General features: G+C 41.6%; 1 protein-coding gene across 2 annotated transcripts in view; it reads left to right on the forward strand.

Annotated features, from left to right (window-relative positions):
• Positions 1 to 12,143: 12,143 nt before the first annotated feature.
• LOC105036101 (probable protein S-acyltransferase 14) overlaps positions 12,144 to 22,320 on the forward strand; it is a 32,473-nt gene continuing 22,296 nt past the window's right edge. The window contains exons 1-3 of one of the 2 annotated variants that reach the window (XM_073245683.1): positions 12,144 to 12,629; positions 13,297 to 13,543; positions 13,662 to 13,753. In XM_073245683.1, the coding sequence (XP_073101784.1) occupies positions 12,417 to 12,629; positions 13,297 to 13,543; positions 13,662 to 13,753 (552 nt within the window). In that variant the 5' untranslated portion in view covers positions 12,144 to 12,416. The remainder of the gene's footprint in view (positions 12,630 to 13,296; positions 13,544 to 13,661; positions 13,754 to 22,320) is intronic. The other variant, XM_073245684.1, reaches the window with a different exon arrangement.

Here is a 22,320-nt window from a genome sequence, read left to right on the forward strand (position 1 = left end):
TTTTCTCTGATTTTTCGATGAAAGAAAGGCCTCTCAAATATCTATCTCTCCTTAAAATTTCACGAAGAAACTCGTCTTATATAGAGATATATGATAGAGTCCTTGTCTAGGTCAAACACCTAGTCAAGGCTTATCCAAACATGGCAAGTAAAGGGACGCCCAACTCTTGAGCACCTCCTTCATATTTTCGTGGATGGATCAACAAAAAGGGTGCACAATGTAAACCCTAAAAGCCACGAAAATTTCAAAAAAAATTTGGATAAATTTGGTGCAAAATTGAAAGAGTTTTGGATTTCTAAAACTCTATCTCATAGAATTCGAAATCCAAACTTATTCCTTTTAGATTTGATCCAAATCACCTTCCATGTAAGAAAGAAGAGAGGAGACCTTTTGTGAACGTGGGAGAGATCTGGGAGAGGGCTTTTGTCGCACAAAATAAGTGGAGATTGGCATTGAACAAGAGAGAGGGCGTGGAGAAGGTTTATGTGGTGCAAGGTGGAATCCTAGTCCTACTAGGATTCTGTCTCATAACTTGTTTTAATTTGGTTTCCCAAACCAAATCAAATCAAAATTAGATCAACCTAATTAAAATAGGTCTTAACCTAATTAAGAACCTAATTTAATCAGATTAAATTAGATTTAAATCTGATTTAATTTTCTAATCAAATTAGAAATTAGATTGACCCAAGTCCTAGTTGAACTAGGACTAGTCTTTCCTTGCACTTGGCTTATCCAATAAACCAATTGGACTTGATCCAATCAAGCCCAAAATAAATCTAATTAAATTATATTTAATTAGACTTAATCTCAGCCCATTGGCTTAATCAAATTAAGCCAATTAGCAATCGAATTGCTAATCGATCCTCCTGCAACACTTGCACTAGGTTAAATGTCAATCGTATTGATCATTTAACCCTAGAACGATTCTTAATCGTTGATCAACCATCCGATCGGATCATGAACTCTAATGTGTGTGACCTCATAGGTCCGAACCTAAGCCGGTAGCATAGGAACAAATTTCTATACCAATCGAAGTGACCATCTAGCAATGATACCCGACGACCGGATAGGTCGAATGTGTAGAACAACATCCTTAGAACCCATGCGGATATAGTTTTCATATAATTCATCCCCTTGACCAAAATGATCATAGGACACCCCAGAGCTCAACTGTCAACTCTGATCAGGTTGTCCACATTGTATTTCAAAATATCAAATCCATCTGATGGATTACCCTGGCCAAGGTTTTGCTAAATTGAAATACAGCGACTCATTCTTCTCCAACTCTTGGAGTGGTCAATCCCATCTGATCACACTCTGACTTTGCAAGTACTTGACTGTGCCCAGAAGCCTTCCATCCCTGAATTAGAAATTCAGTTAGTCCAGTACCAAAGCACAGTGAGTTGCTTGCAAGTCACTGAGGTGATCTCAAGTCTAAGGGACACTTATACCTATATCCCATCAGAGACATTCTCGACAACAGAATACTCTGGAGTTGGTCACGTTCAATGACGATGTACCCTTACATCTCACCTGTATGTCATACCAGTGTCTCCACACTCCTTGGTTAAGAGGACAACCAACCCATATGGCCTACAACGACCTATGCTCGATAGAAGCTGTCGTCCTTATTAACAGCCTATCATTTGGTCGTGAACAGTTTTAAGGACTAATCGATAAATCCTCTCTTTATCGAACTTAAATAGTCCTAAGGACTTCATCATAACAACAGAGTTCATTAGAAGATGAAAGCTTATGATGAAAATGCCAAATATATTTTATTTATTAACAAATCAATTACAATACTTGATTGCTCAACCGTCAACAGCTTGACGATTGGCTTTTTGGGACACATTTCCAACAACTCCCACTTGTCCTAAAGCCACTCGGCACAGTATCTAATACCCATCTTCGACTTGTGGTTGTCGAACTCCTTTATTGCCAGGGCTTTAGTGAAGGGGTCGGCTAGGTTCTCTTTTCTATCGATCTTCTGAAGGTCGACGTCACCTCGATCCACGATCTCTCAGATCGAGTGGAAGCGGTGTAAAATGTGCTTCATCCACTGGTGTACTTTGGATTCCTTCACCTGAGCTATGGCACCAGTGCTATCGCAGTAGAGCAAACTGGACCATCGAGGGAGGGTGCTACTCCGAGCTCGTTGATGAATTTCCTCAGCCACACAGCTTCCTTCGCGGCATCTGATGCTGCGATATACTCCACTTCACAAACAGAGTCTGCCACAGTATGCTGCTTGGAACTCTTCCAGCAGATGGCTTCACCATTCAGAGTAAAGATATAACCCGACACGCTCCTGCTGTCATCATGGTTAGATTGGAAGCTGGAGTCTGTGAACCCCACAAGTTTCATATCTGACTCGCCATAAACCAACCATTGGTCCTTAGTATTTCTCAAATACTTAAGGATGGCTTTAACCACTTTCCAGTGGTTTTCTCCAGGATCAGATTGGTATCTACTTACTACTCCTAGTGAGTATTCCACATCTGGTCTTGTACATGTCATGGCGTACATGATAGATCCCACGGCTGAAGCATATGGGACTCTACTCATACGCTCTCTCTCTTCAGGAGTTGTCGGACAATCCTTCTTAGAGAGAGAAATTCCATGGCCTATCGGTAGATAGCCCTTCTTGGAATTCTCCATGCTGAACCTCTTCAGCACAGTGTCTATGTACATGGACTGGGATAACCCAAGCATCCTTTTAGATCTATCCCTATAGATCTTCATCCCTAGGATGTAGGATGCTTCACCCAAGTCCTTCATGGAGAACTATGATGACAACCAAACTTTTATTCCCTGTAGTGCGGGGATGTCATTCCCGATTAAGAGAATGTCATCCACGTACAAGACAAGGAATACCACAACTGGACCATTTGCCCATTTATAGATGCAGGGCTCTTCTCCATTCTTAATGAAGCCATACGTTTTGATCACCTTATCAAAACGCATGTTCCAACTCCGAGAAGCTTGCTTCAATCCATAAATGGATCTCTGAAGCTTGCACACCTTGGACTCATCTGTGGATGTAAACCCTTCAGGTTGTATCATATACACCTCTTCAGTCAGCTCTCCCATCAGGAAAGCTGTCTTTACATCCATCTGCCAGATCTCATAATCCAGATGGGCAGCTATTGCAAGCATTATCCGAATAGATTTGAGCATTGCCACAGGGAAAACATCTCGTCATAGTCAATACCATAACGTTGACGATACCCCTTGGCAACCAGACGGACTTTATAGGTCTCCACCTTTCCGTCTGCGCCCCTCTTCCTTTTGAAGACCCATTTACACCCAATGGGTTTAACCCCTTCAGGTGGGTCAACCAATGTCCATACATCGTTGACCTTCATGGACTCCATTTCGGATTTCATGGCTTCAAGCCATTTCTCGGAATCAGGTCTCTGCATAGCATCCATATAGGTGATCGGATCCTCATTATTCTCATCAAGTTCGATGGGATCACCGTCCCGGACCAAGAAACCGTAGTATCTGTCCGGCTGACGCGGTACTCTACCGGATCGCCTTAATGGTGCAGGTATATTGGGCTCCGGATCTGATCTAATCATATCCGACTCAGGTTCAGCTATTGGTGTCGGTCCTTCTACCTGTTGAACTTCATCAAGTTCAACCTTAGAGGCAACGGTTCCTTCACCAAGGAACTCCTTTTCTAAAAAGATTGCCTTAAGGCTGACGAACACCTTTTGTTCATCAGCATGGTAGAAAAAATATCTTTTTGTCTCTTTGGGGTACCCTATGAATGAGCATTTGTCAGACCTAGGTCCAAGTTTGTCTGTGACTAATCGTTTGACATAGGCCGGGCACCCCCAGACCCTAAGGTGTGAAAGTGCTGGCTTATATCCCGTCCATATCTCATATGGAGTCTTAATTACAGACTTACTTGGAATCCTATTTAACAGATAACAAGTCGATTCGAGTGCATATCCCCAGAAGGATATCGGCAAGCTAGCAACACCCATCATGGATCGGACCATGTCTAACAGAGTCTGATTCCTCCTTTCAGACACACCATTATGCTGTGGTGTTCCTGGAGGAGTCATTGGGAGAGAATCCCATTCTCTCCTAGATATGTGAGAAATTCACTAGAAAGGTATTCTCCTCCTCGATCAGATCGAAGAGTTTTAATACTCTTTCCAGTTTATTTTTCTACTTCACTTCGGAATCATTTGAACATTTCAAATGAATCCGACTTATGTTTCATCAGATAGATATATCCATATCTGGATAGGTCATCCATAAAAGTTATGAAGTAGAAATATCCACCTCTAGCACTTGTGCTCATGGGTCCGCATACATCAGTATGTACTAGGCCCAAGAGCTCGGTAGCTCTCTTACCTTTACCAGTAAAAAGTGACTTGGTCATTTTACCAAGAAGACAGAACTCACAGGTTGGAAGTGATTCACAATCACTGACTTTGAGGATTCCCTCTTGAGTCAACCTGTTTATTCTGTTCTTATTTATATGACCTAGCCTACAGTGCCATAAGTAGATATCTGACACACTATCTAATCTAGGATGCTTGCCAGTAGAATAGACTCTTATCAGGCTTGATCTTTTTGGTCTGACTCTGCACAGATGTCCCAGCCTGAACTTGCACCTTCTTGACTTTCTTCTTCTTGTTCTTCTTCCCTTTCCCAAAAGGTCAAGAATCAGAAGACGAACCTCCCACTAAGTTCACCGACTCCTTGTGAAGTTGGTGATCCTTCTCAAAGTTCTGAAGCAACCCCAGTAATCCGTGGTAGTTTACTTCAGGCTTTGTCATTCTATAATGAGTGAGGAATGGGAGATAAGACTTGGGCAGCGAGTTCAGTATTGCATCTTTCCCGAGCTGCTCATGCAAGGGAAAGCCGAGCTTGCTCAATCGTTCCATCAGCTTGATCATGTACAATACATGATCAGTGACAGAGGCACCATCCCGCATTTTGGCGTTGAAGATGGCACAACTAGTCTTGTGCCTCTCTAGTCATCGGGTGTGCCAAAGGCATCCTCCAACACTTGAAGCATGTCCTTTGGCTGAGCCATCTCGAATCTATGACTGAACTCGTCGCTCATAGCAGCCAGCATGATACAGCGCACCGTGGTCCGGTCACTGAGCCACTTCTGGTAAGTGTCTCTGACTGTTCCACGTGCATTGACAGCTGGCTCCTCAGGTGCAGGATCCATTATCACATATAGGATCCATTCATGCTTTAGGACTATCTTCAACTTTCGGTACCAGCTACCAAAGTTGGGTCCCACCAACTTATCATTGTCCAACAATGATCGGAGCGATAAGGAAGTGGCCATATTTGCACAAAGGAGAACCATAACCTAATTAGTAATTGATTCATTAAACCTGAAGATTTGGACTTTAATCAAAAGGTTTCTCCCACTATTTTATTCGAATTGGTAGCCTCTACCTTCAATTCGAGGAATTACCCTAATTCCTTAGCGGGTACTAGAATCCACTTAGACTGCACACAAGCCCAACTTTGGTTGGCCAACCCATGTACATCTAAGAGTAGGTTCATAACCAATTGTTTCTCTAAACAATTTCTAGTAATTTTAATTTTGCCCCAGAAACCTAATCAGTAGGCTTTGGCCTCCACTGTAAGGATCTGGTTAGGTCCAACCATTAACATGATCATACTTGGTGTATCCAACCAACGAATGATTAAGCCCAACTTTGGTTGGCTCACCTAACCACCATTAGAGAGACACTTCCAAGTCATCATATGATGAGTGATAATTCCATTAGTCAACAAGCACCAGGCCTTTGGGTCTGCAATGATTATTGAGTTCATGGACTCATTATCAAACACCTTAATGGGAGGCTATGACTCAGTTATCTCCATAACTTTATCATTTTAAGGACCTAATAATTTTAGAGGATTTAAATAATATAGAGGATGAGGTCAGATGAACCAGCTTATCATGATCCTCCCACTGGCTTCACCAAGTCAGCTTAAGGGAGACCAGGGCTGGTCTAGGAGCATCTAAATCAGTCACACTGATTTACCTAGCTGACATGGGTCAGCTCGAATAGTCAAGTGATCCGATCAAAACATAATTTCACCAAGAGGCCAGGTAAGTTCGATCAGTGGGAGGGTCTGCCAAAGCTTGCCTTAGACACCATCATGAATGGCCAGGTAAGCGGGCTCCCAATTAAAAACCACCGGTCTGGTTTACCTTAGACACCAACTGGTTTAATTAGTTTCGATTAGATCAACCTAACAGTTCGTGCTAGACCGCTTAGCCAAGAATCAAGTCCATTTGGTTCTCGTTAAAGACATGGACTTGACCAACTACAACTATTGTAATTGATCTAGAGAATCCTTGACCTAATCTAAGACAACAATTGATTAGATTTAGTCAATTCTCTAATTAAGTCCATCTTTAATCTAACCATAGGTCTAACCCAATTAATGGACCTAATTTCTACTAACCCATTAACCCAATGTGTTATGATTTGTGTCTTAGGTTCTTCAATTCACAATCCTAGAACCTAATCAAACAACTTCTTAATTCTTAATTAAGTTTTGGGCTGAGGGTTGGGTTCGGCTTTTCAAAAAATAATTTTCATATTTGTAAAACAATTTTACAATATGATTCTACCAATCATATTGCATGTTTGATTCATAATCAAGATGCAAGTGAAATAAACATGAAACTACTTTAGATCTAATCTAAACAGGTTCATGTAATTGAAACAATTTCAACTTTAAATAATTTCTTTGCATAAAAATTATTAACAAAGAATTTTATTTCAGATTTAAACATCTTTTAAATCTAATAAATCATAAATTTAATCTAGATCATATCTAACAAATTTATGATTAAAGATAGATCTACACAAACTAGGACAACCTTTGCACTGTAAGGGGTAAACCTTACAGCAGGACAACCTTGCAGTTTGTGATTGATCTAAAATTTTAATTTTAGATTTAATAATCAGATTATAAATTAGATCTAATCTAAAAATAATCTAAGCATGTATAAATAATCATGTAATAAAGAACCTGGCTCTGATACCAATTGAAGGAACCAGATCTAGGGTTTCAGGGTTAGATCTTGAAACTTTTTCAAGATCATACAGCGGAAGACTAAAATAAATCAAAATTTATTTTCTAAGATCAGAAAATCTCTAGATCTAAGATCCTATTACATGATTATTACATAGCATTAAATCAAAAATTAAAATATATATAAATATAGTATGAACTACATGTTGATCATATCAACATGTTTCTATACTAGCTACATCTAATGTATGTATTAAATAATAGATCAGATCTATTACCTTGCAAGTTAGACGCTCTAACCTCGCTGATCCGGGCTTAAGGATTATGTTGCAAGCCACACACGCGTCCGGCCTCTAGGAGTCGTCCACACGAGCCCACGAATCTCGATCAGAAGTCCTGCTTCAGGAAATCAGCACAGTATGCTAGTACTGCGCTGATCCTTCTTTGATGGTTGATCAGGTACCTCCTTCTTCTTGATTTGGACTCTTTCAAAGATGAAAAGTAGAAGGAGGAGTTTCAGATCTGAGACACTCTCAGAAAACTCAAGATGGAGGGAGGAAAGATATGAAAACAAAAACCCAAGAAGAAGACCCTCTTCTTCTTCACGTTTTTCTCTCTAGACACCCAAACTTGCGTCTTTTATATCTCCACGACCCAAAGGTATTTCTCTCTGATTTTTTGATGAAAGAAAGGCCTCTCAAATATCTATCTCTCCTTAAAATTTTACGAAGAAACTCGTCTTATATAGAGATATATGATAGAGTCCTTGTCTAGGTCAAACACCTAGTCAAGGCTTATCCAAACATGGCAAGTAAAGGGACGCCCAACTCTTGAGCACCTCCTTCATATTTTCGTGGATGGATCAACAGAAAAGGGTGCACAATGTAAACCCTAAAAGCCACGAAAATTCCAAAAAAAATTTGGATAAATTTGGTGCAAAATTGAAAGAGTTTTGGATTTCTAAAACTCTATCTCATAGAATTCGAAATCCAAACTTATTCCTTTTAGATTTGATCCAAATCACCTTCCATGTAAGAAAGAAGAGAGGAGACCTTTTGTGAACGTGGGAGAGATCTGGGAGAGGGCTTTTGTCGCACAAAATAAGTGGAGATTGGCATTGAACAAGAGAGAGGGCGTGGAGAAGGTTTATGTGGTGCAAGGTGGAATCCTAGTCCTACTAGGATTCTGTCTCATAACTTGTTTTAATTTGGTTTCCCAAACCAAATCAAATCAAAATTAGATCAACCTAATTAAAATAGGTCTTAACCTAATTAAGAACCTAATTTAATCAGATTAAATTAGATTTAAATCTGATTTAATTTTCTAATCAAATTAGAAATTAGATTGACCCAAGTCCTAGTTGAACTAGGACTAGTCTTTCCTTGCACTTGGCTTATCCAATAAACCAATTGGACTTGATCCAATCAAGCCCAAAATAAATCTAATTAAATCATATTTAATTAGACTTAATCTCAGCCCATTGGCTTAATCAAATTAAGCCAATTAGCAATCGAATTGCTAATCGATCCTCCTGCAACACTTGCACTAGGTTAAATGTCAATCGTATTGATCATTTAACCCTAGAACGATTCTTAATCGTTGATCAACCATCCGATCGGATCATGAACTCTAATGTGTGTGACCTCATAGGTCCGAACCTAAGCCGGTAGCATAGGAACAAATTTCTATACCAATCGAAGTGACCATCTAGTAATGATACCCGACGACCGGATAGGTCGAATGTGTAGAACAACATCCTTAGAACCCATGCGGATATAGTTTTCATATAATTCATCCCCTTGACCAAAATGATCATAGGACACCCCAGAGCTCAACTGTCAACTCTGATCAGGTTGTCCACATTGTATTTCAAAATATCAAATCCATCTGATGGATTACCCTGGCCAAGGTTTTGCTAAATTGAAATACAGCGACTCATTCTTCTCCAACTCTTGGAGTGGTCAATCCCATCTCGATCACACTCTGACTTTGCAAGTACTTGACTGTGCCCAGAAGCCTTCCATCCCTGAATTAGAAATTCAGTTAGTCCAGTACCAAAGCACAGTGAGTTGCTTGCAAGTCACTGAGGTGATCTCAAGTCTAAGGGACACTTATACCTATATCCCATCAGAGACATTCTCGACAGCAGAATACTCTGGAGTTGGTCACGTTCAATGACGATGTACCCTTACATCTCACCTGTATGTCATACCAGTGTCTCCACACTCCTTGGTTAAGAGGACAACCAACCCATATGGCCTACAACGACCTATGCTCGATAGAAGCTGTCGTCCTTATTAACAGCCTATCATTTGGTCGTGAACAGTTTTAAGGACTAATCGATAAATCCTCTCTTTATCGAACTTAAATAGTCCTAAGGACTTCATCATAACAACAGAGTTCATTAGAAGATGAAAGCTTATGATGAAAATGCCAAATATATTTTATTTATTAACAAATCAATTACAATACTTGGTTGCTCAACCGTCAACAGCTTGACGATTGGCTTTTTGGGACACATTTCCCAACATCACCCGTGCCTCAAACGACCTCAGATCAACTCCAGATCTGAGAGAAACTTGTACCAACCTTGTAGCAAGAGATTTCAAGTCTTGGACCTGATGTTTGGGTGGCTACAAGAGAGGGAGAGGCAATATGGTTGGTGGCACAAAGGGGGAGGGGCTCAAAACCCTTGCGCCTCCCCTGCTTTTCCTGCCTTCTATGGACCTGACGGCAAGAAACCCTAGGGTTTCTTGCTCCTGGGGCATGGAGAATAGCTGAAGAGAGAGGGAGAAGAGAGAGAGAGACTTGGGAGAAAGGATTTTCGTATTCCTTAGCTTAATCAAACCTATACAGTGCATGTATATATAAACATAGGATCAAGTGACCCAAACCAAAAACTCCCTTGACCAACTCTATGGGAGATTAGGTTAACCCAAGCCCATGTACACCATGACTTGATCTAATCTCACCTATCCTGGGCCCAGACCTGGCTCATAAAGAGTTAGTCCCTTTAGGCCCACATAACTTAGACCTCAAGAACTCGAAAGGCCCACAGCCTTTCAACCTAGGGCCCAACTAGCCCTAGAGCCTCCATGAAGCCCTCATGAATGATGGACCTTGGCCTTAGCCTTGGTCCCCTGGGCCTTAGGCACACCATCTGGATCACAACAGCGTGGGGTGTGGGAGGTGTAGGAGGCACTTAGGGTGGTGCGGGTGTTATGCAAGGTTCCAGCGCACATTTGATGAGACCCAAGGAGAGGTTGGTAGCCGAAGAGGACTTGATGAGACTCTGAGAGAGGATGGTAGCCGAGGAGGTTTGGTGAGGTAACTGAAGAAGATTTGGTGAGACTCTGGAAGAGGATGGTAGTCGAGAAAGTTTGGTAAGACTCAGGCTGAGGTTGGTAGCCGAAGATGGCTGATGTATTGATAAATAATTATGGGAGTCAATAAGGAGGGTCGACTGGTGCCTGGTTGGTAAAATTAAATGGGTCTAACCATCCAGCTTGCTGATTGAGAGTGATCTAGCTTGATGCAGGTCAACTCAAGTGTGAAGCTCCTGTGCTTAGTGGATAAAGACTAATAAATCCTGCCTCCCAAGGGGTATTTGCCTTTTGAGAAGTTGGTTAGGGGCTATGGTCTTAACATGTGGTATCAGAGTGAGGTTGTAGGTTTGAAATCTAACAGCCCCCAGAGTCTTAAAAAAATAAAAAAAAAATATCGCTAGGGAGAAAAATTATTGTGCAAGGTTCCAGCACACATTTGGTAAGACTCATGGAGAGCTTGGTAGTCGAAGAGGACTCGATGAGACTCTGGGAGAGGATGGTAGTCGAGGGAGTTCAGTGAGATAGCCGAAAAGGACTCGGTGAGACTCTGAAAGAGGATGGTAGTCGAAGGAGTTCGGTGAGACTCAGGCTGGAATTGGTAGCTGAAGGTGGCTGATGTATTAACAAACAATTATGGGAGTCGATAAGGAGAGTCGACTGGTGCCTAGTTGGTAAGATTAAATGGGTCTAACCGTCCAGCCTGCTAATTTAGGATGATCTAGCTTGACGCGGATCAACTCAGGTGTGAAGCTCCCGTGCCTAGTGGATAAAGACTAATAAACCCCGCCTCTCAAGGAGCATTTGCCTTTTGGAAAGTTGGTTAGGGGCTACGGTCCTAACAACGGGAGGATGGGAGGAGGCATGGACGATCGGGGGGTGGTGCCAGAGGCACGATGGGCGGGGGGCGGTGCTAGATGGCCGGGGGTGGGAGGAGAGGTGTGGCATGCGGAGAAAGAAGGAAGGAAAAAAATAAAAAAATAAAAAAAAATAATAAAAATAAAAATAATAAGTATTAAAAATAATAAAAAATTAAATAATTTGATTATTTAATTAAAAAATATTTTTTCATATAATAATTTTTATCATTAAAAAAATTAAATAAATAATTTAAAATGCTAAACTAATAATAATGATAGCTTAGAAATTTGATGTTATATTATCAGTAATCTGATTGTCATACCAAACATATTAATCGAGATTCCTAGTAATATTACTACAATATTATTTGCGTGTATCAAACACAGTAATTAATATTACTGGCAATCTATTCAGATTACAGGTAATTCAGATTATCAGGTAATCTAGATTATCACTGCCTGACAATGCATCAAATGCAATCTAAAGGTGATAGCTAGCCTTTGATCTGATCTTTCTTTCGAGAATTTTTTGGTCTTTTGGTTCTATTTTGAAAGGTAGGATCTTCGTTGAAATTAGGGTTTGGAGGATGGCTACAAGGAGCTCCATCGGGATGGCACCGTTAACCGTGGTGAGTGGGAATGACAATGCTCCCCTGACTACAACGTGATAAATCGAATCCAACTAAGCGGAATTGATTTTTTTTTCAGATCGATTTCGGTTTGATTTTGATTTTAAAAAATTAATTTAAATGGATTCGATTTGAAAAGTATCATTAAACTGATCTAATATGAATCGTGCACTCACCTATCTATTTGCAACCGTAAGCCAAGCACTTTGACCTTCTAAAGTCTTCATAAATTATGATCGTTGAAGGAAGAAAAAGCAGCTTCTTCCATAAATAAGACCCACAAAATTTTTAGTAGGATAAAGGAATATAAAAACAAACCCTACTTCTACCCCGGGATGGAAAGGTAGGAAGCCCCGGTCCATGTTGCCGATATTCTCCTCCTCTTTTCCCCTCCATTCCCCTCCCCAGCACTTCCTCTAAACTAGCGCTTGAATAGAATACAAGAGAAGCAAGACGATGAGAGAAGAGGGAGGAGGGAATGAAACAATGAACAATTAGCCGAGGAGGAAGAATTTTCTCCTCATTCTCCGCAATTTCCTGTCTAGGATTTCTCTTGTGCGGCCGTGATGCAAAGATCGGGGGCGGTGATGGCGTGGAACGTGTTCCGGTTCTGCACTGCCCTGCGGGGGCTGGGCTCCGTCATGATCTTGCTCGTCCTCGGCATCGTCGGCGTCACCTACTACGCCGTCGTCGTAACCAACTATGGCCCCGCCGTCCTCAATGCTGGCGGCCTCGAATCCCTTTCCGCCCTCGCCGCCTTGCTCCTGTTCCATCTCCTGGTAATCCTTTCTACCCTCTCCCTCTTGTTTTTATTTCCAATTTTTGGTTATGAGCTGAATAGATCCCAAAAATTATGTCATCTGACGTGAAAATGTTGCGTTTGAGCGTGAATTGAGCTTAAAAATAAAAAAAGGAACAACTTAGAATCTGAATATTTTGGGTACTTGTAAACGTGAAATTTTAGTTATTAGAGTTCTGCATTCTGTGTTCATGCTGTATTCTCCTGGTGAATGGCTTAACCACTACACGACACTCGCATACCCAATGTATTGATTGATTTCCAACTGCCATGGGGAACTGAGTGGGGAATGGAGCAGTGGTGGATAGCAGTATTCTTTAGCTGTGAAAGAAGCATCTGCATTTGTTGAAGTGGATAATTGATACTTATTGAGTAATATGAGAAAGCGAATGATCTTCCTCAAATAGCAATCTTTATTGCAGAACATAATTCATATATCAATTTAGAATAATGATAAACGTTGGGATCATTTAAGGTTCTGACTTTTACGATTGTTTATTTTTAAAAGGAGAAAGTACTTTTTGTATGCTGGAATTTTATTTCTCGAAGCAAATAAAAACTGACAACCAATTGAAGGAGAGTTAATAATAGATGGAAAAAAAGGGAAGTGGAGATTTGAATACTTTTACTGGGTTTTGGCTTTGCAGTTGGTGATGCTTCTGTGGTGCTACTTCTCTGTAGTCCTGACAGACCCTGGCAGTGTTCCACCAAATTGGAAGCCTACTGTGGATGAGGAGAGGGGTGAAGAAACTCCATTAAATAACTTGGAGTTCACCAATCAGATTCTAAGTTTTCAGCAATCAGCTAATCTTGCAGACTCAGGAAGTCCGAGGACCAGATACTGCAGGAAGTGCAACCACTTGAAGCCACCTCGCTGTCATCACTGTTCTGTTTGTGAGCTCATACATTTGTGGATTACAAATGCTTGTATTACCTTATTTTGGAAGAGTGTCCTGTTTGTCTCCTTCTCTCTCCTATGACTCCTTGTTTTGATCTACATTCTTAATTTTAGGTGGGCGATGCATATTGAAAATGGACCACCATTGTGTTTGGGTTGTAAATTGTGTTGGGGCTCTAAATTATAAGTTCTTTCTTCTCTTTCTGGTAAGTGATTTATATCAAGTTGGTCTGCCTCTTTGATTACATTTCTTTTTCTGTTTTCATTTGAGAACCATGGCTGCCAATTTGATAATGAATGCCCTTGTTTGTTTTCCTGGAATTACGGTTATAACTTTGTTTATGTCAATGAGTGAAATTTCATGATACAATTCTTGAATAGAACCTAAGTTTTGAAATGCTAAGATCTTGGTTGTTGAGAACGTGAGGAAATTTTGGAAACAACCTAGATATTCCAGGAAATCAACCAAATATTAGTAACCGAGATATTGATATGTCAGTTGATGTAGGAAAACCAGAATTAGTTACTTTTTATAAGGAATTGATTTTGACATTATTTATTAAAAAACCCATTTAAGGAAATAAAAGAAAAATGACAATTATTTTGGGAAATATATCGACAATGTGCTATCCATATCTTGGGATATAATAGTTTTATTGTTGGAATCACAATGGTTGAGATCATGGTCTGCTACACTGCCCGGTACCAAGGTGTACCAATCTATACCAAAGTGTACTGACCTATATTGAGGTGTATTGAGATAAAAATTTAGAAAAAATAGTTAGAGAGCTATTTTGGTGTAGGGTGTATACTGTGCTGTACCGATTGTATGGAATTAGTAGGGTACCCATATGGTACCTAGTACCAAGATTGTGGACCTTGGTTGAGATTTTAAACATATCATATTGGTGGGTGCTTGATGTGGATACATACTGATATCTTGGCCTAGATGGATACCTTGAGTAGAACTGCGTATCGTTTTCAAAGGAAAGCACCTTTTTTTTTTGTTGTTTGATTTAATTATTTTACTACTTTGAGCTTTTGAATGGATCTATAAGTCATATTAGATTTAACTATTGTCCAATTATAATGAAATGAGAATAATATGGTTAAAACTTAAAAACTATTTGTCCATTGCAATGCATTGTGCACATGCAGCACTTCTCTTCTATACCAAATTCTTGGCACATGTGTTTGACACATGTTGGGAGATTTGCTGTCTACTAGAAGGCTTGACTAGGGAACATTAGATTGAATAATTCCTTTTTTACCTTTATTAGTATCAATCTTGTGTTCTTTTATGTTTGTGGGTGTGTTTCTGACATAATAAACACACACATGGGGGATAGACAAAGATAGAGAGAGGTTTACAATTCACTATTCTATCCAAACTTCCAAAACTAATATAAATTTCATGAATGATCCATTTTATGTATATTCTCATTTTTTAACATAGTCATGCCAAAAGCCTACCATTTGATTAATAATCTTCATATTATCATTTTTGACCTTTCCACTTGCAGTTCATTAGTTTTGACCTTTCCCTAAAAAATTCAACTGATATTCAAATATTTGAAGCTTCTTTTCCTAAATCATGCTCCTGATTCACATACAAGGTTGTCAAGGAGGACATACAATCTCTAGTCTGTATGAACCCTATGCACCGTATAGGGGATAGGTGACCACTAAGTTGCCTAGGCAGCTACCTAGTGACTTAGGTAGTCCATCTTCATCTTCAAACAGAAAGAGAAGAATTAAATAAACAGAGAATTCTGAACTAATTGGCACAAGATGGTATTATGCAAAAGAAGTAACTATGTTGTATTTTAGAAATGCTAGGACAATTCACAAAACTTTAGGGTAAGGAATAAAGAGACAAGTAGAAGGCAAAAGTTATGATGAAGGTTTTAATGGAGAAAAGATAGGGAAAGGATTATAAAATGGATGGAAATAAGAAGATGTGAACTCATGGTGGGAAATAATTAGTGGGTAGCTGTTTGTGCTGTGAAGAATCTTTGCTTTATCTCATTATTAGGTCTCTTTAATATCCTTTAATGTCCTAGTTCAAATTAGTTAACATACAAGACTTGCGTCTGTGCTCTTGTAACATCCTTGGTGTGCCCATGAGCAACTTATCATTGAGTTAGCCATAATGCTCAAACACACCTATAAGCTGCACTCATGCAGACCTAGAGAGTGCAAAACCAGGTGCCTATTTGCTTTGTCCTTGTTCTGCTCCACAAGTCAAGTACCATGTGCACCTTGTCATTCTTCTACAATCAAGCACTACACCCCAATTTCATGATGCTTTCAGTATCATTAATGCTTTGCTAGTTGAGTTATGGTACTGCTATCCCACCTTGGCTTTAATTGTACAGCCAAATGCATGGGAGGTGAAGGCCTTGGCTTTTGAATCCTCCTTGGTCAAGTCTCTATTCCAATGAAGAGCTGAGTTCCATCCACCCAAAGGATGCCTTCTCTGGTATTGCCAGTGCATACAACTATAGTGTAGCATTGCAAATTTTTTTTTTTTCAAAAGGAAGGGGAGGCAACTTGACCTAGTTTATTAAAGGGAAAAGAATGTACAAGAAGAGATAGGAAACAAGAGTCAAGAGAAACAAAAAGAATAGGATGGGAACTAGGATGGTTACTCCTATCTATTCTGGGTTGTGATTGGGCAGTTTTAGTTGACTAATCAAGATCCTTAGTCAGGTTTACCTGGATCAACTATTTAGAATATTGGATTACATCAGGATTAACCTTGGTGATATCAATTCACCTTGGAGATTTTGATTACTCCATCTCGTTTGGTGAACTTGCACTGCAATTGGTTTATGGAATAAGGGCTGGAATGGGATGGGAATTCTAATGTTCTTCTCATTCTGTTGTCTGATTTGCACATGTGATGGAATCACAATTATCTTGGAATCGCCGTACCATGAAATGAAGACTTGTGATTCTACACTTAATTGGTAGGAATTGTCATTTCCATAGGAGTGAGAAAGAATGATATTTTGGTATGAGCTGATGGTATAAAATGACAATAAGTGATGTACATTATAGAACCAATTAGTGGCATTTATGGTTCAAGAATGGCAATAAATGATTAATTACCATATGAATCTTAAGAAATATTATTTTATTAGGATGAATGCTTACAATATAAATAATGACCATTGGGGCATTATAATGGTTGCATTGATATGATATTATATAATATGATGGGAGCCCTCCAAAACAATTTTCATGGTCATGCTTCTAAATTGAATTCTATTCCTTAGTTAAGAATATAGTGCCGCAGTTTAGAAAATCACTAATCAAGCCCATTCATAAAATAATAAAAAATTATATATTTTAAAAGTTAATTTGCTAAATTAAGTGTTACAATGGAATTTGCTGTTTCTTTCCCTTTTCTTCCTTTATTTTGCCTAAACAGTGGAATAGAAAAGATGATTATGAGTTTATATCGTCCATTCCATTGCATTCTGGTTTCCGTTTTGACTCTTTCATTCATGGTTTGCTAAACCATCCTGAACCAGACACTTTGGGGTATACCAAACCAAACCGGTCCCTAATTGAGACGGTTCACCACATTGAAATGGCAAAAAAAGGCAATTCAAAGGTTTTCCACTTGGTTTCTTTATCTTTGACATCCCCTTGTGCTTGTCTTTCCCTCGCCAATCGACACGTATGCAAATCGCTCTCAAATAAGCTCTCTATCTATCCCTTGCCCCCTCCCTCCCTTTCTTCCCCTCCTTCCCTCTCTCTCTATCTCCCCTTAACTCCCTCCTCTACCTCCCCCTTTCCTCCCTCCTTCTTTTGTTTCCTCCTCCCTCTTCCTTGGGCGGTCTCCTTGACACTGCCATCTTCATTCGGAACCGGTCCCTATCATCTTCATTTTAAAATAGGAGAGAGTGGAACAGGGGAGATAGGGAACGAAGTAGAGGAGTGCAATCATGATCCTTTATTTCGAACACCTGTTTTTTTTAATTTTCAAATTTTGAATTGAAGTTGGCAAACCATATGCGAACTTTCTTTTAGTGAACTTAGTGAACGGTTTGCCGACTTTTGTTCAAAATTTGAAAATAAAAAAAATGCAAAACACTTTGGAATGGTACGGTATAAACTCATACCGTACTGTACCACCGGCCGACCAATGCGGTCCTAATATCGATTTGGCAAATCTTGCTTTCATTTGTGAGTCAAACAATGCATTATTTCTTTCATTTTTTAATTAGGAAGTGGAATCAAGCTCTTGTTCAAATGAGACACTTGTGGAACATTTTCACTTCTCAAATCATTCCACTAAACATCCACAATAATAACTTACCAGCTCCAACTATCTCATTTGTCTAGTTATTCTCCATCAAAATTGAATGTGATAAACTAAGACAAATGTGGGCATTTGCGAGGGCCTTCACTGCTATCAAGAACCCAATTTTGATGAAATGTCAAACTTGAACCTTGCATAAAGATTCATCATCAATGAATCATAATGCAGATCCTTCAACTTGGTGCATTTTTGTGTGATTTTATGCCCTTATTTACTTTGCTTGGTTACCTCAGCTTTCTAAACTAAAATGTTTGCTATTCAGGTAATCTTTCTTCAAATGCTTGGTTTTGCCATAATAGCAGCAAGCACACTTGTCATTTTGGCCTCTTCAAATGCTTGGTGTAGACTTGGAATTGCTTAAAGAATTCCTTTATGAGCCTTCATTTTCTCTTAAACAGTCCCATGTCATGAGATATTTTGTTCTGAACTTTCCTGAGCTTCCAAAAGATGCATTTATTTGGAGTTAATTAGCAACCAATTTATTGGACAACGTGTCCATATCATGTTTTGCCGGAACTGTATCGGAGCTCATATTGGCTGATGACGGTACCACCACATACGCTACCGAGCTATGGCATTCTGAACCATGAGGAGGGAGAGAGTTAGAGAGAGAGAGAGAGAGAGAGACAGGGGAGGCTTATGAGGAGGGGTGAGAGGGAGGAAGAGAGAGTGAGAGAGGGATGGAGGAGAGAGAGGGGGGCTTACGAAGAGGAAGGAGAGTGGGGAGAGGGAGAGACAAGAAGATAGAGAGAGGGAGAGAGGGAGGGAGGAGGAGAGGGAGAGGAGGAGGCTTACCTCGAGGGTGACAATGTCAATCAGTGTTGCAACATCAGAGAGGGGAGAGAGAGTGAGCGCACAAGTTCATGGGTAGCCAGCCCTTGAAAGCTCTTGAACCAATCAAACCTGGTGTGGTGTGGGAGAGGTTATACAAACCAAATTGTCCCAGTAAACCAAACTTGGCATTAGTCATTCGGCACATACTGACCACCCAGTTTGTATTGGTTCAGTGAAGGCTGGTCCATATCAAGATAACCCTTTTAGTTGTTGCAGATGCTTGTAATTAAAGTGTTGTAAAACTTTGGCTCTGTGCATAGTTGCCTTGTCATCTTTTTTCATTCTCTCCAATGCTTTTAAGTTGTCAAATGATGTTGCTGCGGTGCAAGGGCTTGGAGATATTGGTGATTTCATCTTTAAACGGTACAATCTTTGCATGAAGATGCAATAGGTGGGGGACATTGTTTACCACAAGTTCTTTTGCTTTTCATGAAAATGGTCATATTTGCTCCAACACTGTTAATTAGAACCTCATCTATCAAGTACAGGTTATTTGTAGATAATGCTTTCTTATCCAAGTCACACCATTGATTTTAGATCATCGATGCAAACCTTTCGTCCTTCCTAAGTAGCATCCTTCATTGACCTTGGTTTGCTGGCAAATCATGAATTTAATTTCCAAAACTTCCAAAAATCTTCTTCCAAACTTCTTACTAAAACCTACTTGTTGTCATAGAAATTTGTTGGTGCAAAAATCCGCCGGCGTCGGAGAAGCTGGAGTCGAGGAGTCGCGGTCACCGCCGGGACCTGCAAAGAAAGTCTAAACCGGAGTTGGGGGTACTCCGGCAAGACCCTCCGACGCTCAAGTCAGTTCTCTGCCTCAACAAGAATGGAGTGCTTGAACGAAAATTTTTAGTAGAGTTTTGAGATAGAGATTAGAGCTTGGAGAATAACATATCTGGGGGTCTCCTTTTTATAGGCGGAGGGCGTAACAGATTTGACAGCGACGTCTGCAACCGCCTGGTAGTGGGCCGTTCGGAGCCATGAGGAGTTTGTTACGGAGAGCAGTGGAGTGTTGTGGCCATCGCCGCGGCCTGCCACGTGGAGCCTGTTGTGAAGAGTGGAGTGATGTCCGTTGTCGTGACTTGCCAGAGCATGATGGAGCCGCGTGGGATCCGTTATAGGAAGTGGAGTAGAGTCATGGCCATTACTGTGGCCTGCCAGGGAGTCCCGACCTGTCGGCCGAAGCTCGGTTGGGGTGTCTGGTGGAGAGGGGTAGCTCTTCGTCTGAGAGGAGCTCGGATGTTGCTAGCGAGCTTTCTACCGTTGGGTGCCTTGGGCGCTAGTACTGCAGGCGAAGATCATCTGCTGTAGAAGTTCGGTCAGGGACTTCCTGTGGATGAAGTTCAGTTTCACGCAGAATCCGACAGAAGGTCGACCGGCAGTGGATGTCGGATGGCACTAGAGAGGTTCACCTGCTGGAGGGGTTCGGCTGCTGGAGCCCATGCGTCGTAGGAGTTCGTCCGGAATCTGTCCGCTACAGAAGTTCAGTCAGAGTCTGGTTCCCGTAGAAGTCCGGATGGGGATCATTTGTTGAGGAAGCTCGACCGAAGCCTGCCTGCAATAGAAGTCCGGAAGGAATTCGTTCACAAGGGAAGCTCGGGTGGAGGCTTACAGTAGAATCCGACACGGACCGCTCATAGTAGAAATTTGAAGTAGATCGCTTGTAGTAGTAGCTCGAAGTAGATCGCTTGTAGCAGAAGCTTGGAGTAGATCGCTTGTAGCAGAAGCTCGGTGTAGATCGCTTGTGGCGGGGGCTCGGAGTCCGGCCCTTGTAAGAATTCAGATGAGGTCTACCTACAATGGGAGCTCAGGACTGAAGTCCGGCTGTCGTAGGAGCTCGGACGAAGTCTACCTGCAGTAGGAGTTCGGAGAAGAAGTCCGACTCCCGTAGGAGTCCAGATGAAACCCAGAAGGCGGTCGATCACCGTAGAAACTTGGATGGAGCCCGTCCGTCGTGGAGATCTGCTGTTGGAAAAGTTCGGCCACTGGCGAACTGACGTAGTTCTGGAAGAAATTCGGATTGGAGTTGATCGAATCCTGTCGGAAAAGATCCGGAAGGGGTCCGGAGAACGGTTGACCTTTGTAGGAGATTGACCGATGGTAGAATCTAGAGAGCACTTGGAGCAGCCTGATGGACAACCGAAGAAGCTTATCGCTGGAGAAGTCCGGGAGATGCGGCAGGAGTTCGTCCGTCGGGGGAACCCGGTCGACGCTCATGGAAGAAGCTGTGGGAGTTTATCCGTCGGCAGAACTTGGGAATATTGCGGAAGCTCGACCGCCGGAGAGATTCGAAAAGATGTCGCCCAAGGTTGGACGTCGGCAGAGTCCCGGGAGGGTCACTCCTGGTACGAACTTCGGCTGGAGGGATATTTTATACCCAACACCAATCCCCCTACTTTCGAGTTTGAGTTTCGAATGAAGAAAGTATAGAGAAATTTTTACAACCGAAGTTGCCCCCTTGAATTCTGCGCGCGACCGCCCTCAGATATCCTGGCATTTAATGCGCGCATGCCGGAGTCTTTTCAAATCGGGGCGATCCGAAGAGACTTTTCGGAACTCCCACTGGAGTGTTGCTCTAGGTACGGTTCAATAATGGCCTTGCCAGCTGTCAGCCACTTTTAGCCGCCTGCTGTGGCGAGTGGGACACGTGGCGAACATGGGTCGGCCTGGGGAGATCCGCGATCATTATAGCGCCGGACCCCAGATCTATTTAAACCCGCCCTTCTTCCTTCGGGAGTTTCATTCTGCCTGAAAGTCCTGTTGGTGCCCGTCTTCTTTCTGAGAGTTCTGACCTTCCTCGGCGTCCGTTTTGGCCCTAGGTGTTCTTCGAGTCATCCTTGTCCCTGCATCTCTGCATCCTTCGGAGCAGCTTAGGTTAGTTCCAGAACTTTCGTTCCTTCTCTCGTCATTTAGGTGTTCCTTCTTCTTCATTTTTCTTCTGCCGCATTCCGCCTGCCTGGTTCCCCACGGACCTTTCGTCTCTTATTTCTTCCGATTTTTTTGAGATTTTTAGGGTTTTTGCTTGAAATGTCTTCTGGCACCTCCGCCTCTAGCGGTTCCAGGAGTTCGTCTGTCTCAGTCTCCTAGAACCCTCATACTGTAGATGAACCCATATCTGGGGCTGGGCCTCGTCCGATTTTTGCACCGGACGCCATTCCCTGTTCTCTGACTCTGGATGAACTTCTACTGATAAGGGTTCAGTATGGAGTTCCTCCAGAGTACGATCTGGAGCTTCCTGGTCCCGCCGATCGGGCTAGCACCCCCCCACCTGGCCGTTTCTGTCTGTACCAGGAGGCCTTCCATGCTGGGCTCCGGCTCCCGCTTCCGTCCTTCGTCGTCGCTCTTTTCCGTTTTCTAGACATTTCTTTAGCTTCAGTCGCGCTGAACTCCTTTAGGTTTTTGATAGGGTTCCTCTTCCTTTGCCACATAGTCGAAGTTCAGCCATCTCTTCCTTTGTTTAGGTATTTTTACATCTTCAAGCGCCATCTCTCGGCAAAGGACTGGTGGTACTTCTCTCCCCAGTTCGATAAGAAGGGGTTGCTGAAAGGTGCTCCCTCTTCTATCCATAACTGGAAGGGGAAGTACCTCTACGTCCAATGTTCG

This window comes from Elaeis guineensis, chromosome 11, assembly GCF_000442705.2.
Source record: "Elaeis guineensis isolate ETL-2024a chromosome 11, EG11, whole genome shotgun sequence".
In the NCBI taxonomy this organism is placed as follows: Eukaryota; Viridiplantae; Streptophyta; class Magnoliopsida; order Arecales; family Arecaceae; genus Elaeis; species Elaeis guineensis.